The sequence below is a fragment of the Phymastichus coffea genome, unplaced genomic scaffold, assembly GCF_024137745.1.
Source record: "Phymastichus coffea isolate CEN01 unplaced genomic scaffold, Cenicafe_Pcof_1.1 PCOF00191, whole genome shotgun sequence".
Lineage (NCBI taxonomy): Eukaryota > Metazoa > Arthropoda > Insecta > Hymenoptera > Eulophidae > Phymastichus > Phymastichus coffea.
Window position 1 is genome coordinate 169687 of NW_026707002.1, and position 19442 is coordinate 189128.

At 37.2% G+C, this 19442-nt stretch overlaps 3 protein-coding genes and 1 pseudogene across 11 annotated transcripts; 3 read left to right on the top strand and 1 right to left on the bottom strand.

Annotated features, from left to right (window-relative positions):
* Window positions 1-390: 390 nt before the first annotated feature.
* Window positions 391-7271, bottom strand: LOC131673706 (zinc finger MYM-type protein 3). 4 transcript variants are annotated; one of them, XM_058951921.1, is made up of 14 exons: window positions 7208-7271; window positions 5405-6311; window positions 4205-5317; window positions 3683-4036; window positions 3182-3622; window positions 2676-3103; window positions 2031-2260; window positions 1711-1952; window positions 1439-1625; window positions 1243-1368; window positions 1050-1171; window positions 822-969; window positions 643-742; window positions 391-565 (listed from the first exon to the last, which is right to left on the bottom strand). In XM_058951921.1, the coding sequence occupies exons 2-14, from the start codon at window positions 6299-6301 to the stop codon at window positions 391-393; spliced, it is 4563 nt and encodes a 1520-aa protein (XP_058807904.1). In that variant the 5' UTR covers window positions 6302-6311; window positions 7208-7271. The 4 variants fall into 4 exon arrangements, with proteins under 4 accessions (XP_058807904.1, XP_058807903.1, XP_058807902.1 ...); XM_058951920.1 differs by lacking the exon at window positions 7208-7271 and adding an exon at window positions 6717-6927 and having other exon boundaries at window positions 5405-6306; XM_058951919.1 differs by lacking the exon at window positions 7208-7271 and adding an exon at window positions 6717-6927.
* A 1088-nt stretch (window positions 7272-8359) lies between these two features.
* On the top strand, window positions 8360-12836 carry LOC131673697 (probable cyclin-dependent serine/threonine-protein kinase DDB_G0292550). Of its 4 annotated transcripts, XM_058951905.1 has the most exons (8): window positions 8360-8632; window positions 9054-9239; window positions 9341-9547; window positions 9631-9832; window positions 9908-10268; window positions 10348-11089; window positions 11123-11445; window positions 11753-12836. In XM_058951905.1, exons 2-8 carry the CDS (start codon window positions 9063-9065, stop codon window positions 12003-12005), a joined length of 2265 nt encoding a protein of 754 aa, XP_058807888.1. In that variant the 5' UTR covers window positions 8360-8632; window positions 9054-9062; the 3' UTR covers window positions 12006-12836. The 4 variants fall into 4 exon arrangements, with proteins under 4 accessions (XP_058807888.1, XP_058807886.1, XP_058807887.1 ...); XM_058951903.1 differs by having other exon boundaries at window positions 10348-11445; XM_058951904.1 differs by having other exon boundaries at window positions 9054-9230; window positions 10348-11445.
* Window positions 12837-13482: 646 nt separating this feature from the next.
* Window positions 13483-15185, top strand: LOC131673702 (uncharacterized; annotated as a pseudogene).
* On the top strand, window positions 15186-19091 carry LOC131673688 (dynein regulatory complex protein 10). Of its 3 annotated transcripts, XM_058951878.1 has the most exons (10): window positions 16295-16429; window positions 16510-16645; window positions 16702-16844; window positions 16932-17139; window positions 17203-17338; window positions 17421-17570; window positions 17643-17772; window positions 17831-18007; window positions 18069-18749; window positions 18845-19091. In XM_058951878.1, the coding sequence occupies exons 1-9, from the start codon at window positions 16301-16303 to the stop codon at window positions 18093-18095; spliced, it is 1236 nt and encodes a 411-aa protein (XP_058807861.1). In that variant the 5' UTR covers window positions 16295-16300; the 3' UTR covers window positions 18096-18749; window positions 18845-19091. The 3 variants fall into 3 exon arrangements, with proteins under 3 accessions (XP_058807859.1, XP_058807860.1, XP_058807861.1); XM_058951876.1 differs by having other exon boundaries at window positions 15186-16429; window positions 16932-17338; window positions 18845-19029; XM_058951877.1 differs by having other exon boundaries at window positions 15186-16429; window positions 16932-17338; window positions 18069-19087.
* Window positions 19092-19442: the final 351 nt, after the last annotated feature.

Consider the following 19442-nt stretch of genomic DNA (forward strand, 5'->3'; position numbering starts at 1 on the left):
ACATGAGTAACTCAGTTCTTATGAATAATTATGCGTCATTAACATTATCGATCTTTTGTGTACAAGTATCAACTAATTAAGGCGATACAAAAAGCTTACAACCTAAAGAGTATCTTCTAACAAATTTATAAAGCCATACAAACTTAATAGACTATTCTGATTGCATATACTTTGTCGAAAAATGATTGTACAGATAGTGAATGAAAAGCATTATGGCAACCGCATTTATACAGTGTCAAACTATCCGCTTCTATCGAAAATTAGAATTTTATTTCTTAATTTAAACAAGTTTTTACACAAAGACAATTCTAAATATAAATTTTAAATATTTTGCATATTAAATACATTAAGATCAATTTTTATTTTAGTTTGAAACTAAAATTGATACGATTAGGATGACAAAAGAGCCACATTTATTTCTTTCACCATTAAAATACGATGAAGCATTTTTATAAGGTGCTCTTTTGCTAATGGAGATGTCGAATACCATACTGGACTATCTGGCACGCAACTTCTTTCTGGTAATAGATAGAATACATCATTTCTTGTTTTAACACTTTCGGGACTGAAAGTGACAATAACAAATTATTGCTCCATTTGAACATACTTTTGTTAATTAATAAGATAAATAAGATCTTTTACCATTTTGAAAGATAAAATTCATATAGCTTCACGGGACATCGCAGTGGATTTTCCTCGTTTTCTTGCTGCTCATAAACTTTTTTCTTTTTTGAATTTGCTTCTGGAAGAAAAATAATAAATTGTTAATAAAAGAATTGATATTATCTATCAACTATTTATTGTTCGAAAAAAATGTATACCAAGCGCAGATTGCGGAGGATAAAAGCGTAATAGAACGTTTCTGGATCCGGCGATTTTAGGGGTAGCTTGGACTCCTTGAGTCGATGAGTTTCGTTTCCAATGTTTCATTATATGTGAGAAAGATAGCTGCATGTGTTCCTCTACCGTCTAGAAAAAGCATATGTATTTTGATAAATCGTTAGTAGTGTTATAGTTACATCGAGCAATTATTGACTATAATTACTTACTACAAGATTAAAATGTTTTGTATTAAAATACATTAAAGTATTCAGTAATACATGTGGAGAATGGGCCCCGAGCTGTTTGCACTCCCACAAATGTTCTTCTTCCACTCTTGTAACGACAAATACTGAAAATAGAAGACTCGAGGCTACATTCAATTCATCAATAACTTAAAATGTTGAATGTCTGTAAACTTACGAGCATCATTGTGAAGAGATGTAAACTTTTTTGCTACGTCGTTGAGACAATCGGTGAATTTTTCATAATAAGCGTCCGTAAAAATGTTATCTATCCTATTGTTTTCAAATAAATATTGTTGAATTCCTAGAAAATATAACAACTTATTGTCAGGCTATTTTAGTAACTCTGAAAAACTTTTTAAATGTCAACTCACCTAGGCATAAATAGTATATTGTATCGGGCGCATACTCAGCTCCGCTCGGTTTGCGCACTTCTTTAACAAATAAACACAATGAATAGTTTAGTTCGTCAGCTGTTAATTGTAATAGATCCGTCTTGAATAATTTGAGTTTTCTCGTTGGTGTATTTTGTTTTTCTAGTTCAGCATTTTTCGTAATAACCTGAAAATTATTCGATTCACATATGCTTTGCAATTAAATAAAAGAGCTATTCATACAAAATATCAATAAAACTGTTAGCACTTACCCATTGTCGCCAGGCGTTAACACCAAAAGTATATTTCAAAGCCATATTAGCATCTGGCTTTTCTGCAGGCTCGGTAAATCGTGGTTGTGTTGATGTCTGAGTATCTTGAGTGCCAAGTACACCAACGTCATTGGAATTTGTGCTTCGCTTACCCCTTTTGCTAGGAACGCCTCGAGTTTTGTATGAACTGCCACGTTTGCGTCCTCGCGACGAGTGTACCGAGTGTACTCTAGGAGTAGGAGCTGCGATTGGCAATGTAAATAAATTTTTTTAGTATTTATACAATCAAATAGGGAAAGTTCTTCGCCAAAGAAGTCAACCATTATTTTCTGCGTTTTCCTCGTTTTGTGCTCGAGCCGGTGTCTGTATAGTATTTGAAGTGAGAGCGGTTTCGAGATCTACAGCCGGTTCTTCAAGTTCGTCTGCCATTTTAAGAGCCATCTGCAACATGTCCTCGCCAAAGGTGTTCGACGAATCAACGCCTCCATCAACGCCTTCTGGACTGTAGTTATCAGCTTGCGGCTCGTCATTTACTTCGGCATTCTCCCTGCTAATAAAAAGAATAATAATAATAATAACAACGATAACAATAATAATAACAATAATAATAATGATGATGATGACGATGATGATGATGATATAATGATAATAATAATAGTAAAGGTATGGTTATTTTAAAAGCAATTCAATATTATTACCACTCTATCAAAAGTAATTAACAATGATACTTGAATATAATAAAACGCAAGTCAGTCACATACACCGGTAACGAATGTGAAAGCGCGAGTGAGTTTTGAAATAAGCATGAACCGTTGCCAAGCCAGCAACAGCTGGTCTAAACCTTTCCGAATGTCGAGAATTCTCGGTGGGGTGTATGAAAATGAGCAAGTAGCACATGGCGCACATGGATCGCTATCGGGCTTGAGAGGGGAAAAAGAAGCAAAAAGGATAGTGAAAATATCCACCTGGCCTCGTCGTTAGAGTCGGAATCGCTGTCGTTCTTCTTCTCTGTGGCGACCATCTCGGCCATCATGAGCAGCTCGGCTTCGAAAGGATCCGAGGGTATCTTTTCCTGTATCTTCTTGATCTCTTTAAGAATACCCTTGACGCTGTTCCGAGTAGTAGGTATGAAGATGGGCACCGGAATGGGCAGTGGAATGGGTACGGGCACGGGAAAAGGCATACTGTACATGTGCGCGGGGAAGGGCACGTAGATAGGCACCGGTATGGGCACAATCACGCGCTCCAACCCCTCGGTCTGCGTCGACTGGTCACACGGAATCGGCCTCACGGATACCCCCTTGGTGTGCATCTGCGGCTTGCACTGGGTCATCTTGTTACCAATTTCTACCGGCGAGGTTGGCCTCGTTATCACCTGCTGCTTGTAGATCACCTACACGAGAGAAAAAAGACAAGAGTACGTTAGTCCGGCGGTCCTGCTTCGTCTGTCATTTGTCAGCACGAGACGCACAGGGGTAGTGCCTTGCAGGGTGATGGGTGCGCTGATACCAGTCTGAGCGTTGCCAAGTTGCACTGTGTTCTGAGCTTGGCCGTTAGCGATGGCCGCGAGACTTGTGACTGATGAAATCACCGGCAGCGTCTTCTTAGCGGCGATCTGGCTGGTTGCCGGAATCTCGTTGACTGTCGACGGTTGTAGCGGTCGCGGAAGCGACGCCGGCGCGATCGCGCGCTTCGGTATGCCAGTAGGCACCGGGTCGCTCGGACCGTTAGCGTCGCCCGCCGGAATTGTGATCGGTGATTTGGTGTACTGCGCCTGGAAGTTCATCACACACTTGTAAGAGCAGAAGTTGCGGATCGTTGCGTCCGACATCGTCAAGTGGTATTGCGCTTGGGAGAATTCCTTGCAGAAATCACAGTTGATGCGGCGCGCCGAGACTGCGTTCACCGACACCTATAAGTTCAAGCCGTGTTACAACGTCAGCTCCTCGAGTTCATTTTCAAACAAACTTACCTGATACAAAGTTAAACAATTCAAGCTGCACATCATCATCACCTGACCCGTTTTCAGCTCTTTTTTTATCATGTCAAAGTTGTACTTTTTCACTTTGCACCAATTGCAGGGAACTATCTTTCGATTTGTTATTATAAAAACGTTTAGACATGTTTTATTACAGAAAGCGTGAGCTTCATCTTCATAGAACACAACACGTCCTTTTTTTGTAGGTAATTGAAAGTACTTTTTACAAGTGGAACACTGATCAGGATCAACTTTGTTGACAAATTTGAAGGCTGCAAAGCAAGGCTCACTGCATATAGCTACCGATGGATTCCTATCGATTTGAACTTCACAAAACATAACTTTTTCCTTGAAATTAAAAAGAAAATCAATTAACAAATTATTAACACCTAAGAAAAACATCAGATTTAAACATTCTATGAAATAAGGGCATTTCTTTCAATTAAATTACATTAAATTTAAGCCCTTATTCTATGAAATATTTCAATCACTTTACTAATAAAATTATTCATTTACCTCTTGGCATACACTGCAGACTTTTTTTTCAGGTACAGGTGGCTCTGTGCTATTCATTTTCGAATATTTTTCCATACAATCCTGTGTACAAAAATCCTTAAACTGACCTTTATCGCCCACTGGTGCTAAGAATCCTTCAGCACCAGCACTAATATCTTTTTGGCAGTAACTGCACACTTTTAGCCCTTTTTTGAATTCCTCCAAGCACGTCGAACAACAAAATTGCCTCACATCGTATCCAAATCTTACACAATATTTTCCTAAACTGACAGCTTGTACAGCTCCATTGCAATTTCGACAATAACTGCCATATCTTGTCTGAAATTTTCCTAGACACTCTTCATTACAAAATTCCATTGTCTCCCATGATAAACTTCTTTCATCTTTTGGCTCTACAATTAATAAACAATTAGCACATCGTTTGTCTCTTTTAGAACTTACTCCTTCGCTTGGGATGTCAGTAGCTTTGTTGTTGTCATTAGAAAAGGCAGTTTTACAAGCTTCTGAACACACATTAAAGGTTTTACTACCAACTTTCACTTTTATTGAGCATGTTTTTTCTTCTTTACACTGTTTGCAAATTTCTTTAGAGTCTATTTCCTCTATCTCAGAATTTTTCGCATCATCCTCTATGTCAATAACATCTGAAGTTACCACAGATTGACCTTCAGTTGACTTTTCTGTATTTTCTTGAACTTCATTTGTCTTCGAAGTCAGAACTGCTACTTTCAAACTGTTTTCTTTTGACTTGTCCTGTGATTCAGATTCTCCTTTTTCTTTACTTTTTTCTTTATCTTGGTTATCTGTATCACAATCATTCTCTATAACAACTTCATTTTCTTTAGCTGCAACTTTCTTTTGGTCTGTTTTATCTTTATCACTAGCCTTATTTTCTTTTGTACTATCAGGGATAATGCAAAGCTCATTGTCTTGACCAGGCAAAACTTCTGTTGATTCGTCATCTTTTTCTGAAATTTCCATTGACTTGTCTGAATTTTTTTTTGGAGAAATTGTTTGTTCTATATCCATCGTTTCTTTTGAAGAGTCTGTTTGCTGTTCTTTTACATTACTTTCTTTACCAAACTTCAAATCGGTTTTATCTGTTGGCTGTTCCTGAAAGTTGTTTAAATGCAAATATTCTTTTTCTCACTAAAATGTAAGTAATTTTTTATGAGTAAGATTAAAATTTTATTTACAAACCTTATCTTCATTGTCCTGTATATTTTTAGAATCTTTTGATTTATCTTTTATTTCTGTAGACTTTGTTTTTTCAGCTTTTCTAGAAGAATCCACTTCCATAAGTTCATTACTATCAGTATTAATGTTAAGACTGTCACCGCCAAATGGATCAACTGCTTCTGATTGAATTTCTGTTTGAGACTCTTCTTTATCCTGATTAAATTGAACAAATTCTGTATTTTCTAATTCTTGGTTCTTATCATTTATATTGTTTTTATTGTTTTGACTCTCCATTTCTACATCAATGCATTCCAAAGTTTCTTCTGCTTCTTTTTCAGATAATTTTTCCAAACTACTGCTCTCATTTGTACACTTCTCAGAACTTTCTTTCTCGTAGGATGAATCTGTTTTATTTTCCTTTGGATTCTTCTCATTTTTACTAGGATCTTCTTGATTTCCATTACTTTCTTCCTCAATTGTGGTGATTAACTCTTCAGTAACTATTAATTTTTGTAAGCTTACACCATCATGATTTTTCAAATCATCCTTTACTTGATTTTCTTCATTTTTTTCTATAACTGTAGTAGATTCTCCATTACTTTGGTTGCCACTTTTATTTTCTTGTAATTCAGTTTGATCTACTTCCATTTCTGCTTCATCATTTTTATTTGCATCTTTTTCTACAATAGTATCAGTTGATTCAACTTCCATAGCATTTTCAGATGATGGTGATTCTGTTTCTTTTGTAGATGTAAGATTATTTACCAACTGTTCTGTAGTTATATTACATTTATCAAATGGTTCATCACCACTGCTTTCTTTGTTCTGCTTCTCAGCATTTTCATCTGCTTTACTTGATTCTTCAACTTTCTCCTTAGTAATAGATTCTTTTTCTTGATTATTTACAGATTCCATCATGAAACCTATGCTAAAAGGTGCTATTATAATTATAATTGGACAATTTGAAACTGTAACTTGCTTATCTAATATAATAACGCTATTAAATAACAAATCGCCAACAAGTATTTATGAGAAAACATAAAAAAACTAGAACATTATATAAAATTACTCGTCTTTGAGAAAATGTTAACGGAACTATGATTGTTCCTCATGCGAAATAATAATTAGTATATTTATTTTAAAAAGAACAAAAAATTTAGATAATAATGGAAAAGACATTTCATTGTCAATTAGAATAATTGGAAACATTACACACGCTACGTTATTTTATAGGTTATTCAAAGCCGGCAACCCACGCTTTTGACAACGAACAGTAATCGTCAAACAAATGTGAACGAAAATCTGTTTTTTTACAAAATAATAAAATACTTACGTGTCAGTTGATAACTCTTAATTAGATAAAATAACGGTACTTTAGTAAAAAATAATTTAATTTACGGAACATGATATAACATATATAGTTCGCCGCGGCAGTTTTAGCTATATTCAGCAAGCCATTGCTGAACATAACCTTAGATAAACAATAGCAGCAAAGTTTTCTGTTAATTACGAATGATTTGACTTCTAAAGCACATGTGTTTAGAGATAAATAAATATTATAGTTGACGACAAAAATCACAAAGTACGGGAACTCTTTCCATTAACAAAGTGCCGCAAATTTTTATCAAAAATATGTAAGTATTGGAAGCAGGCTTCTAGGTTAAAATCGTCGCCATTGTTGGAAAATATATTGCACCGGATTGGTCGGTTTCTTGCAAATATTATTGCATTATCTCGTCGGATTGCATGTGCGCGCATCATGACCGGTTTTCCGTAATCTGACTTAAATGTCCTTTTACAAGATTTCCATTTAAGTATACTTACTTAGTTATACCTATATACGACAAAGCGGTCAGAGCGAATAATCCATATAAAAAAGAATTTGTCAAATCTAAAAATGATTAATTATTTCGTTGTAATCTTTAGGTAAATAGGAAAATCGGAAGTTCCGAGCATAATCAGCTTAAAATCTATAATGACGTTACGATATAACTTTAATTTCCCGCGTGCGCTAGGGATTGGACCAAGTCAGAACGTTTCATACATGCACTGTATATCTATAAAATGCACAGGCAAGGCCAGGCGCAACAACAGACTGCAACAGAACACAACATACAGTCGAACTCCCGGCACTTCTCGTTGCGGCACTTCTTGCGCCCCCGCACTTCTCGCTGGCTGCGCCGCGGCACTTCTCAAGGGGCAGGGCCGTACACTGCCCCTTGCGTACCAGGGGGTCTCTCTTTCTCTTACGGCCTTATTGGAAGGCTTATTCTTCCCTCTTTATAATTTCAATAGATTTCCGAATATGTATGGATAATCCGACTTCAAACTTTTAGTTTTATGGGTACACATACATAATCTGACTTTAAACTTTTAGTTTTATGGATGCAGATAATCCAATTTTAAACTTATGAACCCCTTTATAATGATTTTACACTAACAAATTAGAATCTGACAAAAAAAAACGCGATAGAGAATGTCTTAGATTTTCTCGTCAAACCAATTGATGCTTTTAATTTTTTTAAAGAAAAAAGAATTTTCCTATTTATTTTTATAATAAACAAAATTTTTAGCGATTTATTTTTATAATAAAAATGTAACAAAAATATAAAAAAATATGGTATTAAAAAAAAGAAGTATTTCGTTCGTTCATGTTTTACAAAGAAATTAAATAACTAATTATTGCCTATACATATGTAGAAATCATAAATAAAATTTATTTGCGTTCAATTTTTTAAATTATCAAAAAAAAAGTTGACTATCATATTAATTATACTTTGTTGTTAACGTATGAATTTTGTTTAATATAAGGCGCAGCTGCTTATTTTGAACTAACTATTTTTGAGTCCCCCAAAGGGCCCACGCGGCAAGCTACAGTATGCCCATACCTGGCCGTACGCTCTGATTGGCTGCCGCTCACCGAGAAGTGCCAGGGCGAGCTACTCCCGAGAGCGAGAAGTGCCGGGGGTTCGACTGTACAGTGTTTTACCATACGCGTGCGCAAATCATCTGTCAGTTCGTCAGCGGCGGAAAAATAAGTCGTCGCCAAAATAGAGTCCCTGTATTTATTTGACGAGAACTTGAAAAAACGCTGTTAGATACAAGATTTGCCATGAAATCATCATTGTGCTGTCGTTAATTTCGTCGGATTTCGCAAGAAACTATCGTGTGCGATGCTAAATTATTGAGCATTTTGGCGTCACTCCCTCGTGAAAACAAGTGTAAACGACAAAGGACTAGAGCTGAAAGGTAAGAGTTGGCATTGCTCTTTCTTTGTCTATCAACAAAAATTGAACTCAGTTCTGTTTTTTTATACACTCCTCACTTATTCAGTACTACCGATATAAGCTTTCCAGCTTCGCCTGTAGGTACGGCACTTTCCAATAACCTTGAAATTAGATTCCTAAGAAAAGTTATTTTTCTTTATTTAATCATTGGTGTATATACGTAAATACACAGCTTATTTGGCAATATTTTGAAAAGTTGCAATTAAAGTTTTAAAAATAAACGTTTTGGATAGGATATTTTAACCAAATAACTAACGGCGTCCAAAACATTTATACTCTTTTTAGGATAATTCCACTGAAAGAATAGCTATTGCTTGTTCTATATTTCAGTTGTGATAGAGTAATATAAATTTTATATTGTATTTAATGTAATGTAATAATAGGCAGACAAAATGGCTGAGTCAAATATAGAAAAGAAAGAAGATAGCCTTGAAGAAAGCTTGTATTCTGAGGAATGGACAATTATTGACCAAAAAGAATCCAAAATTGATATTGCAATTGAAGAAGACAATGGAAATCAAACTTCTGATTTAATTAAAGAAACTTTAGTTACTGAAAATGTTTGTGCAGTAAGAATTATATTGTTCTATTCCATATTGAGAAAAATTATAAAATCTTTGTGTTATATGGATAAAAAATGCAATATCAATGTGCAAATTTTATCTTGCAGACCGAAGAAAGCAAACCTGAGGTAGAGCAAATTGAAGAAGGTGAAGAAGCTGGTGAGAATGATATTGAATCAGATGATGTTTCAATTTTATCGGATGAAAGTGAATCAGAGCAACTTATTATTGAAGAAGGAAGAATACAAAAAATAGAATGGCGTGTTGAAAGTCAATCTAATCAGTCAAAAGCTTTAATTCCAAACATTTCCTTGGTAATTAGTTTATTGTATATAACTGGTTTATTGTAATTTGATGCAATTATAAATTAAAGTTGAAATCTATATATCGTTTTTAGGGAGAAAGCTCATCTCCTCATATGTTAATTTCAAGTACTTGCCTCATTTGTTCACTGATAGTTGTAACATTCGCTATAGTGATTGCTGGTAGAGTAGCAAATTTAAAAGGAGATATTACAAATTATGGAGCCAATGTTAATATTGCTGAAAAACTGAAAGAGTTGGAAGCAATCGAAGACAAATTGAAAGAATTAAGTGATGGTAATTGAATGTATAATGTTTATATAGTACATTTTTTGAATTTATATACAGCTGATTGTGTATCATTTCTTATAGTTAAACAAGCTTTAGACCAAATTCTCACAAGTATGCCAGAAATGAAGAAATTAAAAGATCAGCTAGCATATCAAAAATCAGAAAACAATAAATTCAAGTATTCTTTAGAAGATTACAAGAATTTTATAAATCTTAATAATCAAAACAATTTCAATAGCAATATTAAAAATGATAGATTGGAAATGCTTGTGGATACTTACACAAATTTGTGTTTGATAATGAATAAAGTTAATTCATCCAATGCTGATATGGAAAACGATTTATGTAGAACACCAACGATTCTGTCAGATATGATTAATTTAAAAAAAAATCTGAAACTTGCTTTCGAAAATTCACAGGAAACCGCTATGCCTGAAAAACGGTATTCATTTTTTTTACAATCTTATCGAAATATTCGTACTATTACGATAAATGTATGCTTACCGTAAATAATTTTTTAGGATGTTCACTGATGCTGGAAGAAAACTCGACGTTATTTCTGATTCCCTACTATCTGATTTTTCAACGATGTTTGTACGCTTTTCATTCAAAATGCATAGAAGATTGAATAAGTTCGGATTCGAATTATATTCACGGCTGTGTTTATTAAATGATTTTGAAAAATCAGATGACAAATTTTTAAACATTTTACTTGACGATGATTTTTTTGTAAATCATTGTAATGTGACTGCAGATCCTGTAACAGCTGATTACAGATCAAATACTAGTTATTCAAAAAAACTAAATTATCGCGAAACCAAGAAAAATATTACAGATGAGTCGAAGAAAAATGAAAAAAATGACTATAAAAGTAATAAAGGATACGAAAAATACAAGGATACTAAGGAAGAATATACCAATGCTAGTGAAGGAGAACCTTTTAATAATATTGCTAATACCAAAAGTAAGGGAGAAGCAAAACATGATAACTGGAAGACAAATAATGAAAAATACTATCATGTAGAAAATAAATTCAATAAAAATGAAAAGTTTAGAGAGAACAATAAAAACGGTTACAGGCACAAAAGAGAATCAAAAAGTGACTTTAATAAGTCGTTTGAAAAAATTGAAACAAATTACGAGTATAATAATAAAAATAATAAAAAAGATACTAAATTCGATCGAAAACAAGATTACAAAAAAGATAGTGGTTATGATTATCGTGAATTTGAATATAAAAAGGATCACAATACCGATTTTAAAGTTTATTATGATAGAGAGTATTACAGTTCTGAGCAAAATTTTGAAGATAAGAGAGATCATGACTATGCATATGGATATGAATCTAAAAGAAATGATGAGTTTGAAAGAAAACTGGAGAAGAAAAAAGTTGGAAAATATGATAAGGACGTAAATGATGATTCAAAATTTATTATAAAAATGGATAATATTGCGGAAGATATCATTAAGAATAATAATCACGAACAACAAAAGTATAAAAATAAGGAATACGTTTTAAAACCTGAAAATTTCAAAGAATCAAAATATGCAAAATATGATAATCATGAACGCAGAGATAGAAAGGACAAATATCCGACTGGAGAATGGCAAATGCAAAGGTAAGAATTGCAATAGTAAAGCATAAATACCTTGTTTGTAAATTATTTAGCGAGAAATTACTTGAAAATCCTCTCTCGTAATTGAATAGCTTAAACGTCACGCTTTTACCGAATAATTCATTAAGATTACTATATTTATGTGTCAGTGCCAGTAGTCGCAGCATCAAACACTGATTTTCATAACTATCCTTCCGCACAGCATAACACTGTTCATATCACGAAGAAAATAAAACCTAAGATATGAACGACTGTAGATAGTACCATTTCATTTGTTCACGTGTGGCATTGTTTTCTTTGTTGTGTGTAGGGGCAAAGCCCGCGAAAAACAGCGGAATTCTGATTGGTATTTTGTCCGAGCAGATTCGCGTCAGCAAGCGAGGAGTAACGACGGAGGCAAGACGGAAGAAAAGAAAACGATTCGGAGAGCTTCTACCCGACCGAATAATAAGAAGCGAGCGGATACTTACCGTGATAAACCGAATAACTTTAGAGGACGGATCATGAAGAAAGTGGCTCATACGTGGGACTTTCTGAACAAAAAAATTCGAAACTACTTTTAAGGGATTGTTTCTTTTTACGATATTTTTCCATTTTTATTAAATCTAAAAATAATAACGAATTTATGAACTTTCACACTCATGCTACGTGCGTATACTCGATGTATTATTCAAGACTATTTTTTCTAAGATTTTAGTAGCAGTACGACAGATGGAAATGTAGATGATTCTTCTCAATACTTGATAATCTTTAAAGTAGCAACTACACACTGAAAGATTTCTCCAAACCTATCACACCATCAAGTTTTTTTCTTGGCATCTAATGGTTGATATTGCTTTCGAGTTTAACATTAACTTTTGGAGTAATACTGTATAGCTGAAAAATAATACGTTGATTGTCAATTATGATTATTGACTCGAAATGTTGCAAATAAATCACCGTAAGATGTGTTTACCTATTTTAAACATCACTTAACTGGAGCTTATTATTAGTAAACAAAGAAAATATAGCAAGTGTAAGATAAAGAAGAGAACGGAAATAGTTATTTTTATTATAAGTTTGTTTTTATAGTGATGAATAAGTAAATAGATAATCTATGAAACTGTTTGCTGTGAAATAAAGTAGTTACTTGTTTTTAAGAATGATAAATTTTGTATGTTAATTAATTTATGTCGAAAAGAAAGAAACGAGTATTAAAAAAAAAGAATCTAAACGGCTCGGAATCGTTATAATAGTTAAATCAGTTTTATGACAGTGTTAGGAAAGATCTTCACGAGTGTTTCCCGAGCAAAACTCCAAGACGATGTGTCATTCAAATGTTAGGCTTGTATGATGTAAATTATGCAACTTGTAAATTTCAATAAAAAGTGTTATTAAGATTATATATTTGCACTCGGAAACTGTGTTTCTTTAATTTCTTCAGAGTTGTCTGACACCGCGTCATTCAGCATAAATCATATGATCAGGATAGGAAACGCAAGTCATCTTCAACTTGGATCAGAGTTTTATTATTATTTGTAATATGCCCTTTACCATGGTATCCTCAGAAATGCACGTTTTTTACTTGGATGAAATGACGAATGACTTATCTGTTAATGGTCCTTGCAGTTGGAAGTAATCAGCTTCTTTCGATTGTCAGTTATAACTGAAAGACTTAGCTATCGAAGGAATATGTGGTCTTGCCCCATTGATTGGCCAAGTCAGTCGATGTCTCTGAGACAAAGAAATCAAATAAAAGATTGATGGGCTGCAAAGAATTATGCGGAGAAAATGAACGACTAGACGGTGGATTCGGCCGGCGAGTCTTGTTCGTCGCAGCTATTTCCGCCAGCAATCATCATTTTTGCGTATGCAAATTGAGCCGTCGACGAGCGTAAGAGCCCTTTCTTCGCTCGCGACGAAAGGCAAACGCAAAGAACGTCACATGAATGCGTAATTGTGAAGCGAGAAATATTGATGAGGCTGCGTCCGCTGTCGGAGGGCAAGGCGCAGTCGAACAAGGCTCACGCCAGCCCACGTCGACGACATATCGCACGAGACATGGACATCTTCGATAGCCGCTACTTCAGCATCAATAAGATGCTGCTGGTGGGCATCGGATTGTGGCCGTACGACGACGCGCCGAGGAAGCGTACAAAGCGCGTCTGCGTGCTCGCCACGATGGTCGCCATGGGCTTGCCTCACGTAAGCACGAGCTGGCCCGCTGATTTTGCGAGTCGCACTCGCCCCAGGACTTTCTTTAATCATTGTTGGTACTCGTGCGCAGTTCATCGGCATAATCGTGAACTTCGATAAGCACAAGCGGACCCTGCTGGAGCACATAGGCACCATCATGTTGATTTGCCTGGCGAGCGTGAAAGTCATCTCGAGCATCGTGTTCGAGAGAAAGGTTGACTTCTCGCGTGCGTGCGTCGGTTGCATTTGTCGTGCAGTCGTCGCTCGCACCTTTACGTTCCGATCGCCGCAGTTATCGCTGCTCTACAACGAGCCCAAACGTAATTGGGCGTCGATCATAGACACACGAGAACGGGAAATACTCGTGAAATATTCGGAAAGCGGTCTTATGATCACTCTGGGTTGTATGGGTATGCCGCAGTAGGATTGCCGACCACGCCTCCTATTTTCTCGCAGCTTATCTGACCATGAGTCTGGCGATGTTCGTGGTGCTGCCGCTGAACGCCTCTCGGCCCAAGCTCTATGTGATGAACGGGGAATTCCTGATCGACCGGGAGAGCAACTACGGCAAAATCTATCTCTGCGACACGCTGGCCTTCTTGGTCACGGTGCTCATGTTCATGGCCTGCGACACCATGTACGCCGCTTGCATCGAGCACTGCCTGGCACTCTTCGCCATCGTCAGGTGAGCGCAGGCACAGACTGCGAATGGCCGACGGGATGATCGCCGGCGGCGGCTTCCAGCTCGGAGATCCCGCCTACCATTGGATGCAGCACATTATCCGACTGCACTCGAAAATATTGCAGTTAAGCTCGATTAATTGACGCGCGTTCGTTTTGTTGTTTCGGTGACGGCGCTGGCAGACCGGGTCCCAGTCTCGCGCTGTCCGCCCGTCGCTCTGTCGTTCGCGTTGCTCGTGCGATCGTTGCGCAAGGTTCGCAGTTACGTTAGAGAGCACCTACGAGCAGCCGTTCTTCGCGATCATGGGCGTCAATCTCGTGTACTCCAGTCCGCTGTGCGCGCCGGTGAGTGCATAGCCGGCTCGCGGCCACCCACCGGCGCCGAGAAGTGCGCGCGCGCGACCGACCACACTGCCTTCGGATGTTGCAGACGCTCCTGCAGTCGGACAACGCGTTCAACTTCGTCAGGTACGTGCTGCTGTGCGCCGGCACCGCGATACACCTGTTCTACCTGAGCTGGCCGGGACAGAAGCTGATGGACCACAGCGTCCAACTTCATCGGCAAGCGTAAATACCTACCACGCTCGTCTGGCCGCTTATACGATTGTGCGAGCTATTTTTGCTTGCCGGCAGCTACCTGAACCAATGATATCGGAACTCGGCTCCCACCAAGACCCTCCTCAACTTCTTCATGCTGCGATGCTCCAGGCCCTGCTTGCTTACCGCCGGCGGAATGTACATCATGAACTACGCCAACTTCATATCGGTATTATATCTCGTGCAGCTTCCTGCCCGCAGCTCGACACTCGCTTTTCCCTCTGTTCCAGGTGATGAAAAAGTCGATATCCTTTATGGCGGTTTTCTCTTCGTTCCAATAACGAGGCCGGCGACGCTGGATTTTCGCGACGGGCGCAGCGTGTCAGTCAGCACGATAACAAGAATAAAGGCTGCATAGCCACCAGAGCATTTTCATGGGAAGTCGCTTCGTCGAGTGCACGTTCATTTGCCCTTCTCTCGTCTTTGCCGCGAAGCGTACTCGTGATTTTTGCCCGTATGCAAATCGCATTGCGCTAGGAACACGGGCGAACCATTTACGACCGGCCTGTTATTACCCCGGCCGTACTCAGCGACCAGTTAGAGCTTTCCCTATACAAATTGAGCTTCGCCATGACGGACTTGCGTAGACACTGCGCGATCATTATTGAGCACGTTCGCGAGAACAATGACGATCGCCGTGACGAAATGTCCGATCGGCTCCGACGCTGCGCCATTGCATTATCTTTTGAACTTGCGACACGAAAGACAGGCTGACTTTCCTTCGCAGCTTAGTTTGTGGTTTTCGGCTCCAGCCGGATCGCTCGTGACGACTAGGAATCGACGAATTGCCTCGACAAAATCGGACAGCTGCGAGTTGCGCTGCCGCCGTTCCCGCCATCGCCGCCTTTGCCGATCGTAGCAGGACCAGCCGAGAAAATAACGTCGATCAAAAGCTCGAGCGATCCTCCCCGGAAAGTTTATAACCCGCACTCGTCGTCGATCGTTTCGTTGCATCTCCCGAAATCTCATTGAAACTTACAGTCGTCGTCTCCGTATCCTTCGATGGCCAGTGCACATGGTATTATTATTCAATAAACAAAACACGCCTTTCGCAAACGAGTAGCCAATGCTCGTTTCTTTCTGTGACTATCGCTAGCAATATTCTTGCCGTAATCAAGAATTGCGTGATTGCGTGAACGTAGCTCAAGTGACTTTCTATCATTTCTACAGACAGCAGTAGATATAACTGATTTATGGATTGCAACTTGTGAAATTGCACTTTCTCGTAATGTCCTTCGCCAACCAACCGAATGTTTGTGAATCTGTGCGATACTTCGAAACCGCACAAACTATTTTTTAGGAATGGTTAACGTGGTCAAGGAGGTTAGAAAACGAGCAAAATTATTGCATTTTCACGTTTGTCTTGATGGAGTTTGCTACAACTTGGATTTGATCTCGGAACAAGATGGGAAAGAGCACACTGGAACAGAACAATCATTTCGTATTACCCGAAGTCGCGAATAGCGAAGTCGCCGTATTTGCCAAACGACTCGTTGGCATTTTCGAAATACTGATGACGAAATTGGAGCTCGCCGTGAGTTGCATTGAAATAATCGATTTCGCCATAATTATATTCTCAACGCGATCCGCTGTGCACGATTGTCGATGTTTCAGGCTACCTTACCCCTAATAAGCTCTGATGCAAGTATCCTTAAAATCGTGAAGGACGAAGATTCAAAACGACTCCTAAGCACCTTTTTTTCGCAATTTACTTCTGACCACGACAATTCAGCATCAATCCACACTGAAGGTTAACGATCGATTGTTTCGATTTTAAAAAGTCTTTTACAAAAGAATTATTTGTAGATATACTGAAAACAGTCGGCGTTAATTTCGACAATTCCGGCTCACTGAAACAAATAGGTCACAGCCAAGTGAATCAATCGCGACAATCCTCCTGTTCGTATGCTTCCATCAAAGACCGCATCGATGTGTACCAACTTCTTCAAGTAACTATCTGAAATCTCGTGATTATTCGCATTAGCGATACATCGTCGACTATTTCCTTGCATTGGCGCGCTGTTACGTTACTTCAGATCGTATTATCGAATCCGACGTTGTTTCAACTATCAAAAAGCTTGCAATCCAACGTGAGAGAATCAAACTATTTCCTTCGGCAAATCAAGTATTTCATGGAATTCGTCGTGTCCAAAGTGCTGTCTATGCCCGTCGATGAGAGAGACACGGAGCTGAATTTCCGTAACGTTTGCGCGCAAATCGAGCAATCGAAGCTTGAAATGCTAGGTAAAAGCACGATAGCCAGCGCAGCTGCCTGCCCGACAACGATCACACCTCATCTTTTCATAGACCTGACCACTGCTCTGCAAGATCAAAAATCTAGACAACGAGCGGAAACCCAGCAGCTGACAAACAAACTCGATAATCTTTTGAATCAATGGCAGAACATCGACGAGGAGTACAATGTTACTGTCAAACAACTATTGTAAGGAAAGTATTGTAGATATGAAATTCTATATCTAACGATCAATGTCTCGATGGTATTATTTTTCTTTTTTTTCTGTCAGGAATACGTCTAAAGACAAGAGAGATACATCTTTGGAAGAGTTTACCGAAAGAATAAATAGTCACCGATCGTTATTTGAACGATTGAAAACGCAGCTTGCAAACGATAAAGCCAACAACAAGAAGATAGAGCATGACATTCAAATGCAAAAGTAAATTACTTTCGCATTCACATTGACTTGCACTGTCGTGCTTACGTCTTGCCAATGCTATTCTATTATTAGATTCAAAGTCGAGTCTCAGTTAACGTCGCTGATCATGAAATTTGATACGGAAATTGGCGATCGTCAGGAAACTTACGATGAGCTGATGAAAGAATACGTTGATTTGGAGCAAGAAAAATCTCAATTGACGGTGACATTCGATCTACATAATTTTCTTTGCAGTCCAATAATATCTGTATTCATTATAGGATGCCATGAACGAACAATTCATTATTTACAACAGTATTATAACGGAAAGGGAAGAGAAAGCTTTCGAGGAATATAGAGAAAAATATATGAAATTTGTAAACAACCGATCGGCTAGATTAATTCAAAGATGGTGGCGAGCTGTCCGCTCGAAGTTGAAGAAAAAAGATAAAAAGAAGGTTTGTATGGCAGAACGAAAAACGAATGGTGCCGGAAATTTCTGACGCATTAAACTTACAGGGAAAAAAGAAGAAGACCAAAGCTTAGCTAACCGAATGAAGACTCACACGTATAACTGTTATAGTTCAATTTTAAAAGATGAATACAATAAATTTAGCTGAAAATAAAGTCAGCTTTTAAGTCGAAGACATCTGAAAACAAATTTCACAAAGTCTATCAATGCAGCTTCGTTACAGTCGGAAGCTGATTTGAAAACACTTGTGTTTTTGTAATAATCTATAGTCTTCACTTTTCTAAAATTCAAAAATATATGTAAAAGAACATTTTCAATCAAATAATGTAAAAATATTTGTTTGGAAAATTACAAAATTTCTGTTGATAATTCTAAATTGTTTCCATTTTTATGTATTTCATTTGAAAGTATCCAACTCGATAGTTGAATAAAATCGAAGGTCAATAATAATTTATTATTCATTCGTTATATTTTGTTCAACTCAGGTCTGTCCTAAAGTTACGAAGTAAACGTCCGCTGTCCAATAACAACTGTATTTTTTATACTTCGTTATTGGCCAAAGTATAGACAAAATATTAATAAAAATATTTAAGCCAAAGTATATTATTTTGGAAAATGACACATGTCAGGATAAAAAGCTTTACTGACTAATTCACTGAAGATTTTTATTACTCTATGTCGCCATAGCGTCAACGTTTTCTTGGTACCATAGCAATTATCAGTTTGATGTAAGTAAATTGAACCTTCTGCACATATTATTAGAAATCAAAGTTTAGGAGAAGAATTCATGTACATTTATCAAATTCGCTTTGATTGCGGATAGATGCTATGAGAACGATGTAATAAGAAAAACGCTCAAGCGAGAAATTCTCGAAGAAAAACTTAGTGATAAAATATGAGTTGCTTGTCTATGAAGTGATAAAAACCGTATTGTCCAGAGCTCTTTCATCGTTTTTTACGAACAGCTAACGGGCATTTTTGTTAATCGCTAGGTATAGTATACAATTAATTTAATAATATATTAATATGAATATTTATTAATATAATATTTAATATTAATTTAATATTATATAATTAATACTATACATCCTTCATAATTGCTATACAATTAATTAATAAAATGCTTTCGTTTTCTTTTTTTTTATTGACTTTGACCATACGAAAACTCACGCACCAAACGTGCATCGTGGTTTCGAATCAAATACAACGTTTGTATGTAAAAAGATCAAACTCAATTAATATATGTATCAACTTAACCTCACATATATGTTAACAAGATATTACAGCTTTTCCCCATAGTAATAAAAGATATAACTACCTAAAGTCATCGCTTTCTTGATTCTCATTAGTTATTGATCAAACCTTCGAACGTGCTCATACATCTACTGAAAATAGTAAATTTTTCAAGGATAAGAATTAAC